The sequence below is a fragment of the Carcharodon carcharias genome, chromosome 6, assembly GCF_017639515.1.
Source record: "Carcharodon carcharias isolate sCarCar2 chromosome 6, sCarCar2.pri, whole genome shotgun sequence".
In the NCBI taxonomy this organism is placed as follows: Eukaryota; Metazoa; Chordata; class Chondrichthyes; order Lamniformes; family Lamnidae; genus Carcharodon; species Carcharodon carcharias.
Genome location: NC_054472.1, coordinates 135686525 through 135708313, shown reverse-complemented (window position 1 = coordinate 135708313; position 21789 = coordinate 135686525). Strand labels below are relative to the sequence as shown.

The 21789-nt window shown below is 41.2% G+C and overlaps 1 protein-coding gene across 1 annotated transcript in view; it reads left to right on the top strand.

Annotated features, from left to right (window-relative positions):
* The window catches only part of triqk (triple QxxK/R motif containing), a 101169-nt gene that overhangs the window by 4193 nt on the left and 75187 nt on the right, over nucleotides 1-21789 (top strand). The window contains exon 2 of the mRNA XM_041189008.1: nucleotides 18304-18385. Coding sequence (XP_041044942.1) covers nucleotides 18325-18385 — 61 coding nt within the window. The 5' untranslated portion in view covers nucleotides 18304-18324. The remainder of the gene's footprint in view (nucleotides 1-18303; nucleotides 18386-21789) is intronic.

The following is a 21789-nucleotide window of genomic DNA, read 5'->3' as shown; positions in this document are numbered from 1 at the left end:
GCTGACCAGATAATCCTTCCTGAATATCTAGGAGGGGACACTTGGTTGCCACTTGCACCTCACAGTATGCTATTTTTTGGAGGCAGATTTGCAGACAACTTTTGTTAGATCACTCTGCATTAAGCATTTGTGCTACTGCATTGTCATGAAGCTATAATATTTTTCAAAATATTATTGTGGTTTATTGTAAAGTTAGTTTATGAGTATGAGTGTGCATGGTTCTGCCTGTGTGATTTAATTGAATTGGAGTCAGATAGAATGCAAGCTTGCAATTATCAAAAAAGTTAGGGGTAAAAGGCATTTGAAATGCTAATAAATAAACATGGATGAGGTCTTAGCATGTAGGGTGTGAAGGAAATTTGTATTTTTAAATAAGTGAAGAAGTCGTTTAGGTTTCAAAGGGATGACAGGATGTTTACAACTAACAAGATAAGCAAGGCCAAGCAGTATGTTTATTTTTCCCCAACGATACTGACCATATTGGCAACATGAAAGATTTTTATATTATGGGAAAAGTACATTTCCAAAGACATATAGAACAATGCAATTTACAGATTAAGGAGAGAGAAATGTATTTAAAGAGAATGGAAGACTATGTCGGGGAGGCCATGTAAGATTTAAAAGGAATGTGTGAAACAGCCTTGGGGAAGCCTCCAGTCACCTTTTAGCAGAAGTCTGCTGCGTCCAGTAACCAAAGGTAGAGGAAAGCTTTTGGAATTTCACTGTTGAGTGCTGTGATAAACTTGCTCGCATGCTATTTAAATTTAAAATCTATTTTGGGCTGTTGCCTTAAAGGGACCGTGTAGTTGGGAGTCAAGTTAGTTAGGGATTTTGGGATTTGTTATAGTATTAATTAACTATAATGTTATGTATTTGCTTGAAATCTTTTCTTTTCTTAATAAATGTTTAAATTTAATTTTTAAAATCTCAAGGTGTAGTGGACACACTACTTCTGAATTAAGTGCACAAATCTTCTTGTAATAAGTACAAATTGCAAAACCGTTATGATAGCATGGCCAAGTTTCTCTTGTGGATTTGGTCCGCCTCGCGCACACCACCTGCCACATCATAACAGCATCCTTCCAAGAAAAAGCTGGCAATATATGCTAAAAAGGGTTGTTTGCTGGACACAGGTGTATCAAACAAGTGACAGAGGTGGTCTTGTTTGCAAGATGTAACAATTTCATCATGTTCCTTGTGGGAAGGAGTGAAAGAACTTTCTATGGGTATCAAGGTTTTCAAGAGTGCAAACCATTGTAATGCCACCCTCTGGGCTATCTGGCCAGCAGTTTAATCTTCTCTTCATTACGTTTGTTCTTGCCTGCCTGTGCATTTTGCCTGATTTGGTGCTACCTGCCCATGTTCAGAACCAGAGACATGAGTGCTGCCAGCTGAGCCAGACAGGGCACTGGTTGGGATTACAACCTCACAAAAAGTTAGTCTACTGGTTTGTGCTGCTCATGAGAGGGTATCCTGGCTTTTATTCTCCACCACTCAGAGCCATTAATGTCTTAACACAAGGTGGATTGTGGAATTAAAGTCCTTGTTAACTTATCTCTAGCCTTCCAGGCAACCAATGATACCCTAGTGGTCAGTATAGATTTGAACCTCAAACTATTCATTTCCATTAAACATGGTAGATCATCAAATTCAACTTGCAATTTTCCTACGTTGTATTTCAAGAACTCCTATAAGCTGCATTCCTTCCAAGAGCCAAGCTGTGTGTTCATCTTATCTGGTGTCCTACATTCAGTACTCTGTAAGTGGTATGGTTTATCTTTTTCCCTGCTTGTTGTGTCATTCATGAGTGCTCTTGTGGTATTGTTGGTGACTGTGGTTATAATGGTGCAGGATGACCAGGGGTTGGTACAAGTGTTGGCAGTGATCCCTGTGCTTGTGGTGACCAAGTTAAAGTTGCCTTGTTGCCGCTTTATGGCATGGATGCCATTGCTCTCTCACCTTTCTGCCTTGAGATTCTAGTTGTTTTCTAAAAATAGAGAGGGAACGCTTATCAGTGTCAGCAGATGAAAAACACATGGGAGGTTTAATGCAGTCTTTCAAATTTGTTTTAGGAATTTACGATAGTAATTAATGTTGGCCACCAACATTTTTCTCATTCTTAATGGCTTCCTTTAAATTTGAAACATTTCCTCTCAAATCATCTCATCTTTGTATATAGACCTTTTGTTTTCACTTTTATTATTTAAAAAAAATTACCTGCATGCCATTTCATTGGTAGTAACACAATATTTGAAAGAGTGGTGGAAGGAGATTCAAATAATAACTTCCAAGATTGTATTAGATTAACACTTGAATAGAGAATATTACTGGGTTATGGATGAACACTGAAGTAAGAAAAAACTGACTAGGCCATAGGGAATAGGGCAGGGGAGTGGGACTAATTGGAAAACTCTTTCTAAGAGTTGGCAATGGCCTATTGGGCGAAATGGCCACCTTCTATGAATCATTCTGTGATTCTGTATATGTCTGATATAAAAAATCTTTATTACAGAATACTAAATAACAGAATCATAATTTTACTTCTGAAGTGTGAAGAACTTAGAACTTACAAGTGAAAAAGAATTTAAATTTACTTTGATTGTATTTATGTTTGTGCGTTGGTGCCTCCTAGAGCTTATAGTACTCTGATATTCATCATGTGCCTTTTACTGGACTGTTATCTCCCATTGTTTGTATCACAGCAGTTCTGATGATTATTACTAATCAAATTTTTCTTTGCTGAATACCTGGTATTTGATTTGATTTAAAAAAAAGTCTTGCATTTATATAACACCTTTCACAGCCACCAGATGACTAAAAGCATTTTTCAGTCAATGAAGTGTTTGTGAAGTATGGACTCTAATGTAATGTTGGAAATGCAGCAGCCAATTTGCACATAGCAAACACCAAGTGTAACAATGTGATAGTGACCAGATAACCTGTTTTTGTGATATTGATTGAGGGATAAATATTGGCCAAGACATTGGAGATAACTTATATAAAAACAAAAAAACTGCAGATGCTGGAAATCCAAAACAAAAACAGAATTACTTGGAAAAACTCAGCAGGTCTGGCAGCATCGGCGGAGAAGAAAAGAGTTGACGTTTCGAGTCCTCTGTCAAAGGGTCATGAGGACTCGAAACGTCAACTCTTTTCTTCTCCGCCTGTGCTGCCAGACCTGCTGAGTTTTTCCAGGTAATTCTGTTTTTGTATTGGAGATAACTTACCTGCCTTCTTCAAAATGGGATCTTTTACATCCACCTGACAGGCAGATGGGGCCTTGGTTTAATCCGAAAGAGGGCACCTCTGACCTTGCAGCACTCCCTTAGCACTGTACTGGAGTGTCAGCCTTGACGTTTGTGCTCAAGTCTTGGACATCGACTTGAACCCAGAACCTTTTGACTCAGGTGAGAGTGCTACCAACTGAGCCACAGCTGACACATCAGTATTTAGTAACAGAATTTTTTCTGTTTGGTGTTGCTGTTTAATGCTGTAATCACGTATTAAAGCTTTGGAAAGTAGGTAATTTACAAAGCAGTTTGTAGCCTTTGATGCAAGATGTTTAACAGTGTGTAGGAATGTAAATGCACCACTCAGCTGGGCTGTTAGAAGTACCATATGATCTAGAGAATTCAGTCTTTGTAGGAAAAGATTAAATGTATAATCGACAATTGCAGAATGGCATGACAATTACTGACCTATAACTCTTTTGGTTAAAAAATGTACTTCTCTTAGCATAAACTGGAAGAGACCAGGTGGACTATAATGGCCTTGCATGTTCCTATGTTTTTATAAAGCAGACTTGCATCTCTTCAAGTCCATATTCCAGAATATTCTGCCTTCATAACTGATAAGAAAGGTAGGGAGGCTGCAGGCATCGGAACGAGATTCAAATAGAGTAAAAGGAGGGTGGGAGCATCTGGATTATGTAAATCAGCCATGCTGCTTAGCTGATAAGCAATTTAAATTCTGAAATTAACATGGTTTTTATTATCCAAATTTCTGCTGATTTTCATATATGTACAACATTTTCTACTGTAAGTTACATTTTACACAGGCACATGTTGTGACATAGTTCCAATTTTATGTTAATAGTATTTTTAGTAAAGTATTCATGTTCTAGTAATATTCAACGATTATAAATTAGCATAAAAATACCATTTAGTGAGACCTCAGATGGTTCAGAAGTTTGAATCCCTGACGTTTCACTGGTATGACCTAGGATTACAGTTGTAATGTTCACTCTTGGCTGAGGTGCAAGGTGCCTTAAGCAGAAGAGGCATTTGTAGGGTTGGAGGTTGTGATCACCTGATATCCCCAAATGTAATTGCATTTACCTAAAAAAAAAACCAAGCCCCCTGTTTTGAGAATGTTTGCTTGTGGTTTAGCTCCAGCAGCTGTTGTGCAAGAAGTCCTGAGAAATAGAAAGCCACCCGTGAACAGACAAAGAAAGGAAACAGAGTGCATTGAAGAGATACCAAATGTGGGTCGAGGATTCAGAGATGAGAGCAACTTTATTTCACAAATAGTTACTAGTAGCGCACTGATGTTGCACCAATAACAAATACCAAGATCGATTGGACTTGGATTCCCCTCATATCCAAAAGTAATGATAATTCACTGGTAATTTCTATGTAACAGACAATACTGGTGTATGTAACTGGCAATAAGTGTAATGCCCCAATATTCTACCTGTAACTGGTATTAATTCTAGAACCTGCTGATGTTCACTCTGTACCTACAGCCAGAATTCCCCCTGCACAGTCAGCCTGCCCAGTTAATGCCAATTTTAACAGGCTCTTTCTTGTTCCTTATCTCCTTTTCCTAAGTATATATACATATGTATTATTCTTGGAATTTGGACAGCATTAGCAAGGCTGCATTTACTGCCTATCATTAATTGTTCTGTGCAGATGATTTAATTGTTCTGTGCAGATGATAGGCATCAATTACTTGCATAATTGAGTAGCTTGTCAGGGCACTTCATGTGACGTCATCTGGAGTTACTTTTAGACCAGTCTGGATAGGAATGGCAAGTTCCCATTCAGGAAAGACATTTGTGCAGTCATGGGATTTTTGACTGAGAGATTTCATGCCTTTTTTTTCCCTGTTGCTAGCCCCAATTTACCAGATTAACTGAATTCAATTTCACAACCTGCCAATATGCAACTTGAACTCAGGAAATTTGGATTATTCATCCAGTTGCAAAGAAATTAAACAAGATTTCTAAGCTCGCATGAATACCTGAAGATTCTCACTCACACCAATAACTTACAATGCACTCCTGGAAAAAATATTGTCTTGAATGGTGGAGTAAAATAACAATGGGATAACACAGGGACAGGCAACATGGAAAACAGGAACTAAGGGAATGTAGGTGGGTGATTGTACGCAGTAGGGTATGATTTCATTTATAAATTTAATTTTGAATGTTTGTTTTCTAATGGGTTTTACTTTTGCATTGTAGTCAAGAGGATAATGTGATGGCCAGTGACAGAGGGAAGTTAAGAGACAGAGGGAAGTTAAGATGTGGGACTGTGAATGAGGAATTGGAGTGGTGATCACTTATCGCACTTCAGTTCTTCACATAGTGTTTGGCCCAGGCAGAAGAGGACTATCTAGGTTGCCTCCTCCTCCTAATGCATATATTCCTAAGCTTCTTGCCTGATACGTGGTGGCAAGGGCTGTTCCTCATGTTGGCAATGTTGTCAAGTCTGCAGCCTACCATCACGAATCTTGAGACCTGCTCAACCAAGTACTACAGGCCTCCCCCACAGCTGTCCAGTCCCACAGACTGTGGAATCATTGCTTCAGGATGCCAGTGGTATGCTTGATCACATTTTTTGTGGCAACATGATTCTTACTGTTATGCATGTTGTGCACATAAGCGTGGTTTGTGAGCTGGAGTCATGACTCATATTGTCAATGGATAGTCTGCTTTGCTCAGTAACTGTCCTTTGGTTTGTTGTGATATCTAAAATACATCCAGCACTGCGGACTGCCGCCAGGATACTGGGCATTGACCTGCATAGTGCGCTGCCTATAGTCATGCACCAAATGAATGTTGAGGGAGTGAATCCCTTTCAGTTCCACTACTTGGGGGAGTTGATGTATGACACCCGTAAAACAATGTACATACAATCAATGGCACCTTGTACCATGGGAAAACCTGAAAATCTTGTAAACCCTTACGCTCACTCCGTCTGCTTCCCTTTGTCAACAGGGAACGAAATGGAGTTATCCCTCGAATAGAGAGCCTCAATGAATATACAGCAGTGAACGGCAAACTGTTACAATGAACTGTTGCTAATATTTCCAGCAGATACCTGGAAGGTGCCAGACACATAACGGATCATAGTCATGGTCACCTTCACAACCACTGATCCTTGCCATGCTCTGAGGTTGGATTGTGACTGCAGCAGTTGGCAGATTTCTGTAAGGACCTTGTCAGTGAAACATAAATATCTCAAACTTTGGCCATCACTGAGAGTTAGGTAGAGGAATTGCTCCCTGAACACCCTGAGCAGATGTGGCCTCCAACTAAGGATCCTTCTCCCACTCTTTCCTCTTCTAGCAGCTTGCCTCACTCTGTGTAGGCTCTGTTCATACTCCAAATCATTTTCAATTTTAAGAGATTCCACCTACCAGTGCACCTGCGTCAGAGAATAATTGGATGGTGCAGAAGCCTTGAAGTCAACAAAAATACTTCAGCATCTGCCACACCACTCCATGTAGACTTTTGAAACTTGAAGCAGCTATTGAAAGCATCAAGAACATGTAAAATTTTAGCAAAAGCTAGAAGAAATCAACCAGCAACTAACCTGTAAGTAGTTTAAATAGCACAGGTGGGGACTCCTTCCTGCTGAATAATGTATTCAACTATGGCCTGCATCCTAAGGCCTTAAAAGAAGTGGGTACGGAGATAGTAGATGCATTAGTTGGGATCTTCAAAAATCCCCTAGATTCGGGTAAGGCCCCAGCACATTGGAAAATCACAAATATAGCAACAGTATTCAAGAAAGGAAGGAGTCCAAAAGCAGGAAACTGTAGACCAGTTAGCCTAACACCTGTCATAGGGAAAATGCTAGAATCTATTATTAAGGAGGTAATAGCAGGACATTTAGAAACTCATCATGCAATCAGTGTTATGATCCCAGCTGAGGTTACCCCTGGACAAGCCTGATCCCAAGGAGGAGCCCAGCTTGATAGATCCTAACTTTGAATTCTTTGTTTAGATATGTGGAAAGTAACTACTGAACACATTCAGAAGAGTCAGCTGATGAACTTTTAACAAAAACATAAAACATTTATTCAACGAGAAAAGATGAACTATATTACATTGCTCCTTCACCCACAACTATTCTTTACAGATATATGCAGATTTGTAAGGATAACACTAGTTACGAAAGCTTTCTTATACTCTAATGTTCACAGTAAGTACATAGTCCATGTAAACCAATAGGCACCCTGTGGTCAGACACACCACACTTGAAACCAAGTGACAGATGCCACCTCAATCAGATGTCATGGATCTCTCATCAACTCCCCCTAGACGCTTGTCCCATCATGAGCCAACCGGTCTCACTAAACTTCATCTTTCACCCGAGGGTTTCCAATCTCCACTCTCGAGGAACCTGCCTTGGAATCTGCTCAAAAACCAATGTTTCTCTCAGGTGCCTTCTGTAGGGATTCACCTCCAAGGTTTTGAACTCTCCTTCTGATGTTCCTCTTTTTGAGTCACCACATTCATCCAAGCTGTCTTCCACGCACTCTCACTGACTCAGCCATCAACAGTACACCATTGCTTCACATGCCCATAGCAAAGAGTTACAGACCTTCAGCCATCTATTTGGACCTTCTTGCCTCTTGCAAGATGTTCTCGCTTTAAATCTGCTTTCTGCAGCTTTTGTCTCTTTAAATCTGAAGTTTGGCGCCTTTCTCTCTGCCCCTGACTCTTCATTAACAGGGTCTTTTCCAGGTTCTTGTCCTTCCTTTGACTAGAAGGCCTTTTTGGGACTTACCCCTATTTCTGTCTCACTCCTTTGGCCTTTTCCAGGTTCTTGTCCTTCCTTTGACTAGAAGGCCTTTTTGGGACTTACCCCTAATTCTGTCTCACTCCTTTGGCCTTGGGACCTTTTAGTTCTTTTTTTGGAAATCTGCTCTCACTTTACAGTTCCCTGTCCCAGTATCTAGTCTCTCTGGAGCCCTGGTTTCAAACTGAACTCAAAACTGCTGTTTCTTTTGTGTTTCTGTGTGTGTCTGTGTGAGGGACCTGCCTCTCTGGACCCCTAACAGCACTGTTTTTGTTCTATTCTTGTTTGTTTAACTTAGCTGCAACAGTCGTAAACCTCTCATTAAAAATGTAAGCACCTTTTGAAGTGAAGCTAAAACTCAACCTGATCTTTCCTTAACACACAAATACAGAAATACAAATCAACTTTAAAGCTAAAACTCATTCCTAACACCCGCAAATACAAATATAATTTACTTAAAATAGCTCTATTTCCGAACATAAGGCAGAGTCAACATGGTTTTGTGAAAGGGAAAACATGTTTAACTAATTTATTAGAATTCTTTGAAGAAATAACAAGCAAGGTGGATAAAGGGAAACCTGTAGATGTGGTGTATTTGGATTTCCATGAGGCATTCGATAAGGTGCCACATCACAGGTTACTACACAAATTAACAGCTCGTGGTGTAGGGGTAACATATTAACAGCACTGTGGGTATTCCTACAACACATGGACTGCAATGCTTCAAGAAGGCAGCTTACCACCACCTTCTGGAGAGCAATTAGGGATGGGCAATAAATGCTGCCTAGCCAGTGACACCCATATCCCATGAATGAATAAAAAACATAGCTAACTGATCCTAAACAATGCTAACAAGAAATAGAGAGTAGGTAATCTTCAAGATGGAAGGCTGTAACTAGTGGATTGCCACAGGGATCGGTGCTGGGCCTCAACCATTTAAGCATCTATATCAATGAGTTTGAAGGGACTGAATATACGGTAGCTAAAATTGCTGATGGCACAAAGATAGGTAGGAAAGTAAGTTGTCAAGGGGACATAAAGAGTCTACAAAGGGATTTAGATAGGTTAAGTGAGTGGACAAAATTTGGCAGTTGGAGTATAATGTGGGAAAATGCCCACTTTGGCAAGAAGAATAGAAAGGCATTATATTATTTCAGCTGAGAGAGGCTGCAGAGCTGTCCAATACAGAGGGATCTGGGTGTCTGGCACATGAATCACAAAAAGTTAAAATGCAGGTACAGCAAGTGTTTTGGAAGGCAAATGGAATGTTGGCGTTTATTGCAAGGGGAATCGAGTACAAAAGTAGCAAAGTGTTGCTACATCTGTACAGGGTCTTCGTGAGACAGCAACTGGAGTTCCATGTACAGTTTTGGTTGCCGTATTTAGGAGCAGTTAAGAAAGTTCACTCGACTGATTCCTGGGACTAAGGGGCTATCTTGTGAGGAAAGGTTGAGCAAACTAGGTCTATACCCATTGGTGTTAAGAAGAATGAGAAGTGATCTCACTAAGATCCTGAGGGGACCTGACAGTGTGATGCTGAGAGGTTGTTTCCTCTTGTGGGGAAGTCTAGAGCTAGGAGGCACAGTTTAAAAATTAGGAGTTTCCCATTTAAGACTGAGAAGAGAGCTTTTTTTCTCAGATGTCTGTGGAATTCTATATCCTGGAGAGCAGTGGAGGCTGGGCCATTGAATATATTCAGGGCTAAGTTAGATAGATTTTTGATCGATAAGTGAGTCAAGGATCATGGGGTGGCAGACATGAAAGTGGAGTTAAGGGCCTGCCATCATATCAGCCATGATCATATTGAATGGTGGAGGAGGCTCATAGGGTTGAATGGTTTCCTATTGCTCCTAATTCTTGTGTTCTTGTGCGATTTTGAGAGGGGATTAGATGGAGCGTGGACCTCCAAAATGGTATATTAGCGATGTCAGTCCAGCATTGCCTGCTGATTGACATCATGATCTGCTTGCTCAGCGTACTTCTGGCTCTAACTACACACATGTGAATGCCTTCACCAAGCTGGTGCCTGACACATTTCATGCTTAAAAATATGTGTGCATGCAACGAACACCATTTTGGATCCCTAATGACACCTGTAGCTTCCAAAAAAATGGGTGTTACCGAGAACAATATCTCTCCCTAAGTTGTTAAGAATGGTCATTGCTTACTGGACTCAAAACCATGGTTGATTTCCCCAACCCCCCATTCCCCTTCTCCCCAAACCCACAGATATTGCAATGTGGCTGCTGTTGGCCGTGTTAAGGTAACTTACCTCGACCATAGTTTCAACCAGGAATATTCCTGCCATTTAAAATGTAAAATTTTGTTTGTTCAATTCATATTTCTCTGAATAAGTAAATTTGTTTTAAGATTAATTACTTTGCATCATTGTGAAGTAAATGTGACTACGGGCAGAATCTTTGGCTTGGCAATGGGGGCGGGGCCCTCTTGCCAAGGCGTAAAATGACGCGCAGTGACGCAGGCGTGCATCTCGAGGTCACCGCATGCATTCAAATTTTTGGTTTGGCGGGCGTGCACTTGAGTCGGCTGCTCACCCACTGAGCTGTCAAAGGCCTATTAAGGCAATTTAAATATCAATTAAATCAATAAACTGAGCTGCCCGTCCAACCTTAAGGTTGGCAGGCAGGCAAAGAGCCCAGGCGGCCTTTGCATTTTTCATGGGACCTCATCCACGGACGGGATGAGGTTTCATGAAGGTTTTTAAAGTCTTGTAAAATTTTTAAATAAAATTAATAACCATTTACCAGCTCATGTGACAGTTTCACATGAGGGGACTTGTCTTAAAATTTTTTTTTCCTTTATCAAATTCTTTTGCACTTAAGCTAATCTCCTGAGGCAGCTTTGTGCCTCAGGGAGATTTCCGTGCTCTTTTGTACACATGCACGAAAGCGCGCAGGCCCCGACTCGGGCAACACCCTCCGCCCGTACGGAGAGCGCTCAGCGTTCCGAGTGTACGTCACACTGGACGGGCCTTAATTGCCCCGCCTGTGTAAAATGGCGGCACCCAGCCAATCGCGGGCGGTGATCGGCTGCACGCACACCTGCGCCTGTTCCTGCCCAACCTCCCCGACAGGGAGAAAATTCTTCCCTATGTAGCATTAGCTGCAATAGTAAGCTCTAATCAACTGGATATTTACAAAAAATTAATAAAATCCCTGAGTAAAACTTTCTACCAAGTTTATTTGTGTAAATTACGTCCCATCCTATGGTTTTCCCATAGCAAGCGGGTTTTTTTAAAAGGAAAAAAATGACAAAAGTGCAAAGAAAGTACTGCTTGTGCACATTTTGTTTGCTGGCAAACAGTCAGGGAATAAAATCAAGGAATAATAGTCCAAGTGCAAACCTGAACACACCTTTCCTGTCAGCAAAGTGCCTGACATTCTTCCTTCACCACCTCCTTATTTGCAGGGCCAACTGGCACATTATCATGCTCTGTATTATGTCTTATTTAATATGTTAGTCCATTAATTTATTTATTAATTTAGGGAAGACGTGAAGGTCTTTGAGAGAATGCAGAGGAGATTTACCAGGATGTTGCCTGGGCTGGAGAGTTTTAGTTATGAAGAGAGATTGGGTAGACTGGGGTTATTTTCCCTGGAGCATACGAGATTGAGGGGGGACATGCTTTGAGGTGTATAAAATTATGAGGGGCATAGATAGGGTTGACAGGAAGGAACTTTTCCCCTTGGTGGAGGGATCAATAATCAGGGGGCATAGATTTAAGGTAAGGGGCAGGAGGTTTAGAGGGGATATGAGGAAGATTTATTTTACCCAGAGGGTGGGGGGAGTCTGGAACTCACTGTCTGAAAGGGTGGGAGAGGTAGATAACCTCATAACATTTGAGAAGTATTTGGATGTGCACTTGTGGTGCCATGGCATTCAAGGCTATGGGCCTAGTACTGGAAAATTGGATTAGAATAGTTAGGTACTTGTTTGACCGGCACAGACTCGATGGGCCGAAGGGTCTTTTTCTGTGCTGTTAACCTCTATGACTCGATGACTCTAAGATTATGGCAGGTTTAGATGAGTCAGACACGGAAAAGCTGTTCCCATTAGCTGATGGTACAAGGTCTAGGTGACACACATTTGAGATATTGGGCAAGAGATGTGGGGAGTGTGGGGTGGGGAATGTGGGGGAGAACTATTTTTATGCAATGAGTGGTAATAGCCTGGAACCCGCTGCCCACGGGGATGGTGGAAGTAGAAACAATCAGTGATTTCTAAAGGAAATTGAATGGGCTCTTGAAGGAAATAAACTTGCAGGGCTATGGGAATTGAATGGGACTGATGGGATTGCTTTGCAGGGACTTAATGGGCTGAATGGCCTCCTTCTATGCTGTAAATGGCTCTATGACTATTATTCATGATGCATTTACCTACCCAACAATTAGTGAGCATCCTGTTTTTTCACAGCAAATTCGTAGATATGTAACCCTATTTTGAAAATATACCTTTAATTCAAGCAATAAATTTGATATCTAGGATCAAAATAACTTTGAAGTGGAATGTTCTTTGCATTGCTATTTCCAAAACGTTTTCAGCTCAAATTCCCTACATGGTGAAGCTAATTGGCAGAATGGTTGATAAAATGCTTTGTTAATATTTGAACCACAGCAATTTAATTTGGTCAAGGTTATATTAATGTTCAAATAACTTTTGCATACCCGCAAGTAATATAGCAAGAAATCTTAATTTTTTTTGAGAATGCAATGGGTTTATTTCCTAGAGTGTTTCAGCAATCGTGTAAGAATATCAATGTAGTTTGGCCTTCTGAGGTATAAACTAGTCTTTATGAGAGTGCAGTGGGTGATGAGTTACAGTCCCAAAGGAATGTGTTTTTGATAACAACCTTCATTTCAAACATACCAATATAGATCTATTATTCCCTTTCCACATCTACAGCAACACATTTTAAATTACACTTGATACTTTATGCAAATGGCTATCTGATTAGACACTGTGGCAGCGTCTGCTGATGTCTCCTAGGATTTCTGTAGAGTTTTGTTTACTAACCATCAAAGCAGTGTGAGAGAACGAAGATTACTGTGTAGCTTTGAAGGGGGATAGCTGGCTCACCGTATTATACATCTTATAATTAGAAAAGTACAGTAGACCAGAATGCAGTATTTTCAGTGTACCTTGACTTTAAATACAGCAAAATATTAAGACACCATAATTTTTTATTTATTGAAGCAGATTGCAAATGCAAATGGAGCTTGAAGTTGTGTAAGTGATCAGATGTAAATTCATTCTATAGAGAATTGATAAGACTGCATTTTGAGTATTGTGACTAGTATTGGCCATTGTACTCAATGGAAAAATGCCTTCTGTGTAGTGCGCTTGGGACTTCCTAAAGGCGTTTGACAACATATACCAAAAATGATCTCTTCATAAATTTAGATTAATAAAACTAAGGCTGAAGTAAAGATTTAATTAATGACAATTTAGTAATTCGCTGTAGGAAAGAAATCATAGAGTTTAGGAAAGCTAGATACAGTGGGGAAGGTATTGATTGACAGAGAGTATATAATGTAAATTGAGTAGGATGATGTTATGGATGAAAAAAACAAGGAAGATAGCAAACTAACGAGCGATGAAACACTGAGATTGTTCCCACTGGAGCAGAAGGCCAAGAAGATATTTAACTGATGTTTTTAACACTAAAATTTTTGTTGTAGTGAAAAGGGAAATATTTCCTCTGGGAACATAAGAGAATAAGCAGAGAAATTAAGAGAAATTTCTTTACAGAATACATTACTTGAATGTGAAATAATTTGCCACAGAGAGTGACTAAGGTAGGCACCATTCCATCTTTTGAGAGAAAATTGGATATATGTTTGAAGCAGAGGAAGATGCCGTGTTAGGAGAGAGTAGGTCAGAAGAATCAGAGTATTGCTCACAAAAGATGCATGTCCAGACATTTACCCTTTTTTGAATTAAACAAGAGCTGGGAACAATATTTGCCTAGTGCATTCTCCATGGCAATGCCTCGTCCAATCAGAGTCAATTTGCCAACCAATCAGCACCCTTTTCTCATGTAACATAAATTGTTGCTACCTTTGAAATTTGGTATTCTTGTGTCTGTCCTGATGAGTGCAAGACAAAAAGCTTCACTAACACATTTCTTTATATTTCAGCAATACTCAAGTTCTGTACTAACAAAAGAATTAGTTGTGGGTGGCTTCAGCAAAGAGCCATCACAGAGGCGATGAACCAAATGGCCTCTGTTCTGGTTTATGGTTCTATGGGTACTTTTGGTGCATGAGTCCCTTCTGTTCCTGGTTTGGAAAAATGAACTGATAATGAAGTTTCAGTACAAGGTTGTTAAATTTGGAGATGAAGCCAAGTTGGGGGGATGGGGAACAAACTTGGGTGACCCACAGGCTCGATGGACCAGTTCGTCTTTTCTTACCATTAATTTTGTATGTTCGTATTCTGATTGTCAACCCAAGAGGCCAAGCAGAATATAGAGGTGCTGCAGAGGAGCAAAAGAAGGAATCCTAATCTCTGGTGTTGGGTTGTTAACCTATGAGGAACAACTGGATAAAGTAGAATTCTTCTGTCTCAATAAAAGATTCATTAGTAGGAACCTCATTGAGTATATAATTTATTTAATTGGTTAGAAATTAGACCCAGAATAATACATTCAGATATACCCAGAAACAATTAGGACAAGAGGGCATACAGTCAGGTTGTGAAGGGTGTGGTTAAAATCAGTAGCAGGAATTATATCTTTACACAAGGCGATTAAGAGCAAGAACATATGTCGGATTCATTTAAGGAACGGACTTGGGCAGTAATGGTTGATATTTGGAAAAGCTGGGACCATTTTGTCTCACCCAAATCTATCTTCTAATTTGTTGGAAAGGCAGCAAGAAATATCCTAGGCTTAAATAAATGAGCTATGAAGACTGGTCAAGAGCTAAATTAGTTTATTGCAAAGAAAGCCAATGGGAAAATGATCCAGTTATTTTAAGGAGGCAGTGGGGTGAAAGTGACAGGCTATTTAAAATCATTATAATTTAAGGACTAATTCATACCAATAGTTAATTGTGGTGGAGTACCTCCTGCTTGGTGAATGCAACTTTTGTTGACACACTGGCAAAAGTACCTGATTGGTCAGGGATTGGAGATGTGTGTTGTCTTGCTGCTAAGTCAAGAAGTTGGAAATGTTCACACACCTTCAGAGTGAAACATGAGACTTATTTGTACATTCAATGCCGCATGTCTCTTTTTTCAGCAATATTTAAAACCTTGGTCAGGCAATATATTTAAAAATCATGATTTTAGTTGAAGTACTAGTGAGATTATTAAGTACAAGTTATCTTATAAAAATTATATTACTGAAAAGCTAATGTTTAGTCATGTAATTTTTTTCACTAATGTTGTGGGGTAGTAATGTAATATCACTTATGATAGATCAGGTAAGATTGTCCAGTATCTTATTATTTTTACCAGATTTAACATGTTAATTACTCAAAACAAAATTGAATCAAACCAGCTTTTAAATTCAAATTATGGTGATTGCAATTAAATTTATGTTATTATAATCTGAATTTGCAAGGATATGCAACTTCATATTTTCTCCAATATAGTGGCATTTAAACATTTTTTTAAGATAGGAATTGGAATTTTCTTTGAAAACACTGCAGTCCACTGTTTTAATTACTGTTTTCATATTCCACAATATATATCATTTATTCTTAGCTTCAAATAAATGTTAGATGACAATGCCTAATAGTACATGGGAAGAAACCAAGAGAAAGAAGAAGAAAGGAAAAACTTGTATTGATAGTGTTTTTCATGATCTTAGGATATCCCAAAGCCCTTTTACAGTCTTTGAAGTATTGACGTGCTTCTGAAGGATTACACTTGTAAACTAGGAAAATGTGGCAAACTATTTACATAGAGCAATATACCACATACAGCAATGAAATGATAACCCGATCATCTGTTTTTTTTATATGGTGTTGGTCAATGGTTAACTATTGACTAAGACTTAGAATGCAGTGGGGAATTCTTTACTTACAGCTGTAGTTGCATTCCTGAAGAGTGCAACTTTAAGCGAAATGCTTTAAGTGAATCAGATTTTCGCATCTATGGTTAAGTTCTGTAGGACATTTCTTGTCAGAGAAAAAACCTTATAGCATCATACCCTGCAGGTTGAAATACTGTACATTCCTATATTAGTAAACAAAATAACTTTCATTTTTAAATTTATTATACTTTGAAAGAAATATGCTAACTCATTCTACTTACCTCCCCTTCACCGACTCTCTCCCACTCGCCGCTTCCCCCTGCCCGACCCTCCCGCTCGCCGCTTCCCCCTGCCCAACCCTTGGTGTGAGCAAGGGCTCAAGAGAGGGATGGCAAGAGGAAGGAAGGGAATAATAGGAGTTGCAAATGGGAGGGTCGGGGGGGGGTGGGGGAAGTGGCGAGTAGGAGTCATGGCCAGGGGAAGAGAGGCTCGCGGAGCGGGAGAGACTCTCACGGAGCAGGAGAGAGTCTCGGGTGGGGGTAGTGAGAGAAGCTGCTCCAAAATGGTGCCAATTGGGTCACGCACGCCCCATCAGACCTGGCACGAAAAAATGCTAAGGTGAAAGTCTTGATTACCGGCCCTGTTATATCCGTGGCTCTAAAGTAAAAAAAAAATGCTGAATGAAGCAACTTAAAATGAGCACTTCCAGTTACAATGAGATTTTTTTACATCCATCTGATTGGGCAGACAGGCTTGATGTCTCCTGCAAAAAAAAAACACCTCAGTGTAGCATTCCATCATGCTTTGTTGAAGTGTCTGCTACAACACCAACTTGCATTACACCACACCTTTACATTTTTCTGATGTCACGAGTATGTGGTCAGAAGCTTATCTTGGCATCAGATACAACTATCTGATTCAGCCTCAGCCAGTGGCCAGAGAGAGGGATGGAGCTGGTGGCTAGGGACTGGAGTTTGTGGTGGGAACGATAGGCAATAGCTCTGGTTTCACCCTCGTCCCAAGCTTTACTGCCCGTCTCATAATTTGTGCCAAATCTGTTCACCGATCACCCCCTGCTCACTGACCTGGATTGGCTACCCATTCGGTAACATCTCAATTTTAAAATTCTCATTCTTGTTTTCAAATCTCACCATGGCCTCATTTCCCACTAACTCTGTTAACCTTCTACAACCCAATATTGGAGAAATATTTTACTAACCCAATACTGGATGTCAGACAAGCATTGACAAATCAGAGCCACTGGAGGTGAGGAAGATCTGAAACTCGGGCAATGAAACGATCCATGCCCCCTTGCAACAAGATCAGGGCAACAACCAAGCTTCAGCTGAGAAGTGGCAAGCAGCTTTTGTGTTTTACATGTGCAAGACCATGATCATCTCCAGCAAGAGAGAATCTAACCATCTCCCCATGACATTTAGTAGCATGACCATCATTGAATCTGCCACCATCACCACCGACCAGGTATTTGACTGGTGCATCCACATAACTACTGTGGCTACAAGAGTAGATCAGAGGTTGAAAATCCTATGGAGAGTAACCTACCCCCCGACTCTTCAAAGTCTTTCCACCTCTGACAAGGCACAAATCAGGCGTGTCACTCACTTGGGTAGGTGCAGATCCAGCAACATTTTGGAAGCTCAACATCATCCTGGACAAAGGAGCCAGCTGGATTAGCATCACACTCAGTTCCTTAAGCATTCAGTCCTTGCACCATCAGCAAATCATGACTGCAGTGTGTACCATCCACAAGATGCTCTGCAACAACTCACCAAGCGTTCTTCAACAGCACCTCTCAAACCAGTGACCTCTACCTGGAAGGGCAAAGGCAGCAGGCGCATAGGAATACCACTGCCTCCAAGTTACTTCATCGTCACTAGGTCAATTATTGGAATTCTGTACCCTAACAGCTCTATGGGAGCACCTTAATATGGACTGTAGCAGTTTAAGGAGGTTACACACCATGACCTTCCCAAGGACAATTATGGGTGGATATTAAATGCTGGCTTTGTCAGAAACAACCACATCCCATGAATCAATAAAAAATATTTAGAAAGAAGAATTGAGTGCCAGCTTAGATTATGATAGCAAATACAAAATTAAAGATGAACATCTTCAGGTTCCCTTGCAAAGTGATTATAAATTCACTCATTAGAGTTGGGAGTCAATAGGTTAAATATTTATATTCACAATTCAAGCATTTGATGTATCTTTTTGAAATTATCTCCTGATTATAATATTCTTAATTTGTAGATATTCTGTGCAACATTGAAAATGGGAAGGAAAGATGCTGGTGTCTCTAAAATCCCAATCGATCACTACCGGAAACAAATAGGTATTACTTTTAATCCTTTAAACATTACATATTATTGCAGATTGTGAAATAATTATGCAAGCTATAACTGTACTAATTTTATAAAAACGTAATATTTTGCTAAGGGAATAGTCCAGGCATTCTTGAGTATTCATTAAAAAATTACACAAATTTATTTGAAACGTTATTTATCAATAATTGAAAACTTTACACCAGACTCCATTTGGAATAGCCACTTCACAGTTTATGGGGTGAGGTTTCCACTTTGGGGGAGGTGGTGGCATTGTGGTAATGTCATTGGACTAGTAATCCAAAGGCCAATGTCTGGAGACATGGGGAAGAATCCCCCCCCCCCCCCAGTTGGGAAGTGCGGGAGCAGGTGCGGGTGGGCATGCTTCTGATTGGCGCCCCTGATTGGGGGCACGCTGTCATTTTACGTGAGCAGGCCAATTAAGGCCTGACCAGCGTGATGTCCGCTTGGAAGTGCTGTGCATTCCCTGTGCTGGCGCGGGGGGATTCCCTCACCCGGGAGTGCACTCTTTCACATGTAGATCTCCCTGAGGCTAAGTGCTGCCTCAGGGAGATCGGCTCAGAATTAAAATTTGTAATACAAATGCTAAAAAAATTTCCGTGACATGTTCCCTCATGTGACAGTCACATGAGTTGGGACATGTCTATAACTTTTATTGAAACCTTTAATAAAAATTTAAATACCCTCATGAAACCTCATCCTGCCCGTGGATGAGGTTTCATGCTTTTTCCGAAGCCCGCCAGGGCTCCCAGCCTGCCCGTCAATCTTAAGGTTGGATGGGCAGATCCATTAATGACTTTAATTAGTTTTTCAATGGCCTCAAAAGGCTGTTGACAGATCCGTGGTGCACCATCCTGAAAATGGGAATGACGTGAGATGATGTCGGGAGTTCCACTCGACGTCATCCTGCGTTTTTTTTTTAAGTGTTGGCAAGTGGACCCCGCCCCCACTCGCCGACCGGAAGATCCTGCCCACGGTCTGAAATCCCACCGTGGCAGCTGGTGGAATTTAAATTCAATTAATGAATAAATATGGAATTAAAAACTAGCCTCAGTAATTGTGACCATGAACCCATAGCCAATTGTCATAAAAACCCATCTAGTTACTAATATTCTTTAAGGAACGAATCCTGCTACCCTTTCCTGCTCTGGTCTAGATGTGACTCCAGACCCACAGGAATGTGGTTGACTTTTAAATGCCCTCTGAATGGCCCAGTAAGCCACTCGGATGTACCAAGCCGCTACAGAATAGTCAAAAAAGAATGAAACTGGACTGACCACTCAGCATCAGCCTAGACACCGTAAATGATAATGGCAATCTCAGCACTGTTGACCCTCAAAGTCCTACTAAAATCTGGGGGCTTGTGCCAAAATTTGTCCCACAGACTAGTTAAGCAACAGTCTGTCGTAGTCATACACACTGAGCCATACCTTATGGACAATGTCCGAGACATCACCATCACCGTCCTTGGGTATGTTCTGTTCCACCACAGGATAGACCCACCAGACCAGCGATATAGATTCACAAGGACGTTGCCCTGAGAGTCCTCAACATTGGTCCCGGACCCCATGAAGTCTCAAGACATCAGGTCAATCATGGGCAAGGAAACTTCCGGCTGATTACCCCCCTACTGTCCTCCTCATTTTCCCCCTTGCCCTGCCAGCTGATGAATCACTGCATCAGTACTGCTCCACGTTAAACACCACTTGGAAGAAACACTGACGGTGGCAAGGGCAGAAGATGTACCCTGGGGTGGGAGATGTCAATGTCCATCACCAGGAGTGACTCGGTAGCACCACTACTGACTGAGTTGGCCAAGTCCTGAAGGACATAACTGCTACACTGGCCCTATGGCAGGTTGTGAGGGAACCAACAAGAGGGAAAAGCCTGCCTGACCTCATCCTCACCAGTCTACCTGCTGCATGACAGTTTTCATAGGAGTGACCACTGCACAGTCCTTGTGGAGATGAAGTTCTGACAGAGGAATACCCTCTGTTGTGATGTGTGGCACTGCCACCGTACTAAATGGGATATATCTCAAACAGAGCTAGCAACTCAAAACTGGTCATCCATGAGATGCTGTGGGCCATCAGCAGCAGCAGAATTGTACTCAACCACAGTCTTTAATCTCATAGCTCGGCATATCCTTCATTCCACCATTACCATCAAGTCAGGGGATTAACCCTGGCTCAATGAAGAGTCCAAGACAGCATGCCACAAGCAACACCAGGCTACCCAAAAAAGAGGTGTCAACCATATGAAGCTTCATCACAGGACTACATACATACCAAACAGGGTAAGCAGCCTGTGATAGGTAGAGCTAAGCAATCCCACAACCAATGGATCAGATCAAAGCTCTGTAGTGTTACCATATCCAGTCATGAATGGTGGTGGACAATTAATGAGGAGCACGAAGCTCCACAAATATCCCCATCCTCAATGATTGGGGAACCCAGCATATCAATGCAAAAGACCAAAGCTGAGGAATTTGCAATCACCTTGAGCCAGAAGTGCCAAGTGGATGATCCATCTCGGTCTCCCTCGGATGTTCCCAAGCATCACAGATGCCAGTCTTCAGCTAAGTCAATCCATGTGATGTCAAGAAACATCAGAAGATACTGATTACGGCAAAGGATGGGCCCTGACAATATTCCAGCAGTAGTACTGAAGACTTGTACTCCAGAATTTGCCATGGCCCTAGCCAAACTGTTGCAGTACGGCTACGACACTGGCATCTACCTGGAAATGTGGAAAATTGCTCAGTTATGTCCTGTTCACAAAATGCAGGACAAATCCAACCCTGCCAGTTTACTCTTGGTCATCAGCAAAGTGATGAAAGGGTTGTTGACGGTGCTATTAAGTGGTGCTTAAACAGCAATAATCTGCTCACTGATCCTCAGTTTGGGTTCCACCAGGGCCACTCAGCTCCTTACCTCATTACAACCTTGATCCAAACATGGACAAAAGAGTTGAACTCCCGAGATGAGGTGAGAGTAACTGCCCTTAACATTAAGGCAGCATTTGACCGCGTGTGGCATCAAGGAGCTCTCGCAAAACTGGAGTCAGTGGGAATCGGGGAGAAATTCTCCGCTGGTTGGAGTCATAACTAGCACAAAGGAAGGTGTTTGTGATTGTTGGAGGTCAGTCATTTCAGTTCCAGGACTTTCCCCTGAGGAACTCCTGCAGCAGTGTCCTAGGTCCAACTATCTTCAGTTGTTTCATCAATGACCTACCCTCCATCATCAGGTCAGAAGTGGGGATGCTTGCTGGTGATTGTGCAACGTTCTTCACTTTGTGACTCCTCGGATAATGAAGCCAAATGTGTGCGCATGCAGCAAGACCTGGACAACACCTCAGGCATGGGCTGATATGTGGCGTGAAGTGTCAGGCAATG